At 34.6% G+C, this 6,210-nt stretch overlaps 1 protein-coding gene across 1 annotated transcript; it reads left to right on the top strand.

Annotated features, from left to right (window-relative positions):
• The first annotated feature begins 1,161 nt into the window (after positions 1–1,161).
• Positions 1,162–3,669, top strand: LOC132741254 (uncharacterized). Its single transcript, XM_060729383.1, has 2 exons — positions 1,162–1,252; positions 1,811–3,669. The coding sequence occupies exon 2, from the start codon at positions 1,818–1,820 to the stop codon at positions 3,570–3,572; it is 1,755 nt and encodes a 584-aa protein (XP_060585366.1). The 5' UTR covers positions 1,162–1,252; positions 1,811–1,817; the 3' UTR covers positions 3,573–3,669.
• The last annotated feature ends 2,541 nt before the right edge of the window (positions 3,670–6,210 follow it).

The following is a 6,210-nucleotide window of genomic DNA, read 5'->3' on the forward strand; positions in this document are numbered from 1 at the left end:
TTAAACAATCCCAGAAGCATTTAAAATAAAATCAAGTCATAGAAAAGTAATAAATGCATACAAATTGTAAATTTGTGTATGACAACCCACCTCTAAAAAAAAATAATAGACGCAACCAAAACAAGCGTCTGCTTTTTAATCTAATTATGTAGTTGCATTACCATGATTTGCAAACCAAATTTAAGACTAAACCTATTGTAAAAGTATACCACAGCAGATTTCGTACAGAAGAAATAAGTGGTCTGAAGAAAAATTTGAACTCAGCCTATAAAAAAGGACTGTGTACAAAGAATTATTTCGATCAATTGCAAAACCAACCAGGGTCTTCATATGAGCTTGATATACACCAAGTTTGATAACAACATCTCATTCCTAATTCTAGTAATTGTCTTGAAACCATTTTTCTATTTTTAGTAACAGTGCCAATGATCTTGACCCCAGGGGGTCCAAAGGCAAAACCAACCGAGGTTTTGATATAAGCTTGCTATACTACACTATCTCATTCCTAACTCTAGTTTTTTCCAGAAACCATTTTTTTATTTTAATAAAAGTGATCTTAACCTTAACCCCAGGGGGTACAAAATGTAATACCAACGGGGGTCTTTATATCAGCTTGCTATACACCTAGTTTGATTACTATATCTCATTCCTTACTTGAGTTATTGTCCGGAAACCATTTTTCTATTTTTAGTAACGGTGACCCTGACCTTGACCCCTGGGGATCCAAATGCAATACCAACTGGAGTTCCACATAAGGTTGCTATTTTTCAAGTTTGATTATAATACATCATTCCAAACTTTAGTTATCGTCCGGAAACCATGATGTGGACCGACCGATAGACAAGCTGACTCCTATATACCCCCTAAACTTCGTTTATGTGTGAATAAAAAGCTTTTCAGAAATGAAAATTCAAATCATGGCATTGATAAAGTTACATTACTTCAGGATGAAGCCAGGAGCTCATTAATTAACACTTAGGAAAAAGCCCTTCTTCTAAAATTATAATTAAATCAAATTTTTACAGAAATAATGTATTCTCAATAAAATGTATAATTTATCATGTTTCGCGATGCCCTTCAGTGTACATGTAAATTTTAGTACAATTATCAACGGATATCTTATGACTATCACAAATTAAATAATTTTATCTTTTAAAGTCTAAAGACTACCTGATAGAAGGCAGTAGATTTGTTGAATAAGGAGATAAATATTCTACATTTACAATAACCTTGTGGGCCGGATAAATTAACAGTAAGTAACTTTGATCAATAACTTTGCTTTAAAATTTTATGATGTGGGGGGAGGTGTCGGGGTGGGCAGGGGCAAGATGGAGGATATAAATCATTTTCTCATCTTTTATTTCTAGAAACAAATGTCACAAATGATTATAAATAGCTCTCGGCCGCTGCCTTGAAGGAGGCTTAACAGTGATATCAAGCATTTTTCCAAGATAAAACTACTAAAATACTTAGTTTGAAACAATACACAACTGATTTTCCAACAGAAAATTGAAGCTGAAGGCAGCTTTAATCCAAGAACCTACAGAATCACAAAGAAACAGTTTATTTTTACATAACCCTTCTTAATTTCCATTTTATGAAGATATATGTACATGTATTTGAATACAAAAATAATAAATCCGAATCACTTTTTGTCAGATAAATAGTCATCTTTTACTAGTACATTGAAAACATCTTTTTTGAGAATATATCTTGAACTTTAAAAAATAATCCTCCTAACATTTTAGTACACACGTCACCAAAGTGACTGCTTTACATTATACAATGCTATATCATTTGTATATTCCAGAGTGATTATGTCTGTGCCTGGTAAAAAGGCATCTCAAAAACTGTTATCTACACTTTTTCGAGGTGGTGCTGAAGATTTTGACATATTCTGTGAACAATGTGACAGAGATGACATCAGACTACCTGCCTTTGGTTACTGTGTCGACTGTGAGGAACATTTATGTAAAACTTGCTTTAACACTCACACACGACCAAAACCACTACGACATCACCAACTTCTAGATAAAGATCACATGCCACAGAAACAAGATCTACAAATATCATATAAATTTAAATCTGGTGGACATGCTTGTGAACTTTTCAAGCCTTGTAACAAACACACAAAAGAAGTGATCAAGTTCTACTGTCATGACCATAATACACTTATATGTAGTGTTTGTGTGACCCTTGAACACACACCAATTTCCTGCCATGTCGACTACATACCTGATATATCCGGACAGACTTTAGACAGCATTGAGTTCACAGAAACTCTTAGAGATATTGACAAACTAACAGACAAATGTTGCCAGATTACAACCAATATAAAACAAAGAGTTGCTAAATCAACAGCTTCACTGAAAGATGCTATAGCAGAGATAGAGAACTTTAGAAAAGAGATAAGCAAAAGATTAGATGAACTAGAAATGACGGTTAAAGATAATGCAACAAAAATCCAACAGGACAACAATTACAAGTTAAAAACAACAGAAACAACATGTGATGACATCAAAAAATCACTCCAAGCATCAGCTGATACTCTAAAACAACTCAACACAAACAAGAAATCTGACCAACTGTTTACTGAATTGAAAATAGCTCAGCAACTGATAATACACAATGTTAATATCACTACACAACTACAAACAACCAATGATGTTGATGAATTCAATTTTGAGTCCAATCAAGCAATCAGAAATCTCCTTCAGAATGAAACATTATTAGGAACATTGATAAAAAAGGAACTAAGAAAACCCGCTGAACCAAAGAATAAGATTACGCCTAGAAAAATCAGTGCTAAAACATCCTCTGATAGAAATGATTGCTGGATAAATGGTATAACTGTCTCTCATCAGAACCAATTATTTGTAGCAGATTACAAAAATAAATCAATTAAAATGATTGACAGAAAAAGTGGAGAAATCAAACAATTACAACTCCAAACAAATCCCTGGGATATCACCATGGTGACCAGAGATACACTTGCTGTTACATTACCAGACATTTACACAATACAATTCATTTCCTTCTCCTCAAAGTCTCTCTCATTGAAAAGCAATCTGAAAGTAGATGGAGAGTGCCATGGAATAAGCCATCATCAGGGGAAACATGCAGTAACATTTTTATATCCTGCTAAACTCCAAATTATGAACTTGAAAGGTAATATTAAAATTACAGTTGAGAAAGATTCCAATGCTGATAGTATTTTTAGTTTACCGTATCATGTCACCACAAACAGCCATTCAATCTATGTATCTGATAAAGGCAAAAAAGAAGTTATATGGTTCAATTGGCAGGGTGAGATGATGGGAAGGAATGTAGACATTGAAAGTCCAAGAGGTATTTCACTGATAGACGAAGGGTCCCTATTCGTGAGTGACAACTTTACTAATTGCATATTTAGAGTAAGTGGTGACTGTAAAAACAGGATAACTATATTGGAGGATGTAGATAGTCCTGAAGCTATATGTTGGTGCGCTGAAACCAGTACACTTTGTGTATGTACAAATAAAGCGTTCTATCCTGAGAGAAACCATCATATAAAACTGTATAAAAATGTGTAGAACAAAAAGATGACAATTGATGCAAAGCGAGATCAAATGAATAAAATACAAGCATAAATTTCACACTATGTACAATATCATCATATTTTTAGACTTAAAATTATTGTATGTATTGAAATTAAAGTTTTACAAACTAACAACTTGTTTTATTTTTTTACATTTTTTAGTTTTAACCTACATAGTATTTACGTTCTGCTTTTGATTGTTTAAGCTACTGTAAAGTTCATATTGCTACTTTTCAGCATTAATGGTGGAGGAAGACTTCAAATGCATTATGTGCATTATTTCATGCAAAGACTATTTTGCATTGGAAGACACCTTGTTGTTGTTGTTTTTATATTGTCAGAGCAAAAGGAAACTTTTAACCTGCTGACTCTGTGTATCTCCGTAGTTTCATGGCTCTAGGTAAAAACGTTTTGGGCTATGCATGACAGAAGTTTTTTACTCAGTCAAGGGCAATACTTATCAAATACTGAATCAATCAAAAAGCGAAACCCTAGGTGGCTGACCAACATTCCTATACAGTTTCAGTCAAATACTGTTTTGGCTACGGAGAACACAAGTTGAAAATTGTAAATTTTTACTTAGCCAAGGGCAATAACTTATAAATAACTTAATAAATCGATAATCAAACCCCAGGTAGGGTTGGATATTTTCTTCACAAAAAGGTCCGATACCGATTCTGATGAAACGATACGGGTATTTTTTCGATACTGATACATTCAGATTACCACATCAAACCCTTTGCTGCAAGTATAAGCATTGATGAGATAAATATATAGTGCTACAAAATAAACAAGCAAATTCGTTGAATTTATATCCCCCGCCGAATGCTGGTTATTACTGACACAACAACAGAGGAAATAAGGTTTTATTTATATATCTATTATGGCGTTAACAGTAATATTCTTTGTACATAATAAATATTCTGGGCAATAACAGAGCCTTTATTAACTCAGTGTTAAATATCTGGACATGGCAATGAGATGTAAATTGCCTTTTTGTATCTATAGTTCCAATAAAGTTTTGTTGAAATCAATACAGCAGTTGCAAAGAAAAAGCAATATTGCTCTATATGCATACTTCATAACTTATCAGGGGCCATAACTCTGTAATGAAGGGTCTGGTCTGAACAAGTCAACAAATTATGCACATCTCATCTTGGTATTAATGGTTCCCGTAAAGTTTAATTGAATTCCAGCCAGTAGTTGCAGAGAAGCAGCGTGGAATTTATTATTGCTCTATATGCATACTGCATAACTAATCAAGGGCCATAACTCTGAGTTACTAGTATTGTCTGACAGGAACAAGGCGATGATATGCGCATCTTCTCTTGGTATTGAAGGTTCTATAAAGTTTTCCCTATATGCATACCATATAACTAATCAAGGGCCAAAACTCTAAGTTTAAGTGTCTGACCGGAACAAGACGACGATATGTTCATCTTCTCTTGGTATTGAAGATTCCCATAAAGTTTCATTGAATTCCAGCCAGTAGTTGCAGAGAAGAAGAGCGGAAACGATTATTGCTCTATATGCATATTGCATAACTTATCAAGGGCCATAACTCTGTTATGAAGGGTCTGATCGGAACAAGCCGACGATATGCGCATTTCCTCTTGATATTGATGATTCCTCTAAAGCTTCAGTGAATTCCAGTCAGTAGTTGCAGAGAAGTGGCGCGGAAACGATTGTTGCTCTATATGCATACAACATAATTTTAATCAAGGGTCATCACTCTGAGTTGAAATGTCTGCCCGGATTAAAGTTACGATATGCGCATCTCCTCTTGATATTGAAGGTTCCCATAAAGTTTCGTTGAATTCCAGCCAGTAGTTGCAGAGAAGTAGCGCGGAAACGATTATTGTTCTATATGCATACTGCATAACTAATCAAGGGCCATAACCATAAGTTAATGTGTCTGACCGGAAGAAGCCGACGACATGCGCATCTCCTGTTGATATTGATGATTTCCATAAAGTTTCAATGAATTCCTGCCAGTAGTTGCAAATAACTAGCGCGAAAACGAAATTCGGACGGATGGATGGACGGAAGGACGGACGTACAGACGGACGTACTCACAAAATGGTACTTATGTGACTTTTCCTTTGATCGTTTTGGCATTTTTAGTCACACAAGGCTAAAATAGACACACAAGTAAAAACGGAATGAATAGGATCAAGGAGAATTTAATATTACCCATTGTTCTCACACAAGTACCTCTGGGTTTTTACGGACGGATGGAAGGACAGACGGACGGACAACGCCAAAACAATACCCCCCTTCCGATTCCATCGGCGGGGGATAATATGTTACATTACTAGTCTTACTGAAATTTCGTGCTGTATAGTATACCTGTCTCAATTTCCATATTTTGTTGTTTTTTGTTTACTTTTTTTTAAACATTTACACATGTTAAATTATAAAATACTTCTTTCTTCATTATTGAAAGAGCATGACAACATTTAAACACAGAAAAATATTTAAGGCAGGAAAAGGGTCGGCAGCTTTGAAGTCTGCAAATTATTGTTTAGCATATTGAATCTAAGACCTAGACCTATCAAACAACGATAAATGTCCAAAAATTGACGATAAATGTCTCAATCGCCGATAAATGTCCAAAACTCCTTTAACGATAA

The sequence above is a fragment of the Ruditapes philippinarum genome, unplaced genomic scaffold (assembly GCF_026571515.1).
Source record: "Ruditapes philippinarum isolate M1 unplaced genomic scaffold, ASM2657151v2 ctg6614_1_1_1_1, whole genome shotgun sequence".
Taxonomy (NCBI): domain Eukaryota; kingdom Metazoa; phylum Mollusca; class Bivalvia; order Venerida; family Veneridae; genus Ruditapes; species Ruditapes philippinarum.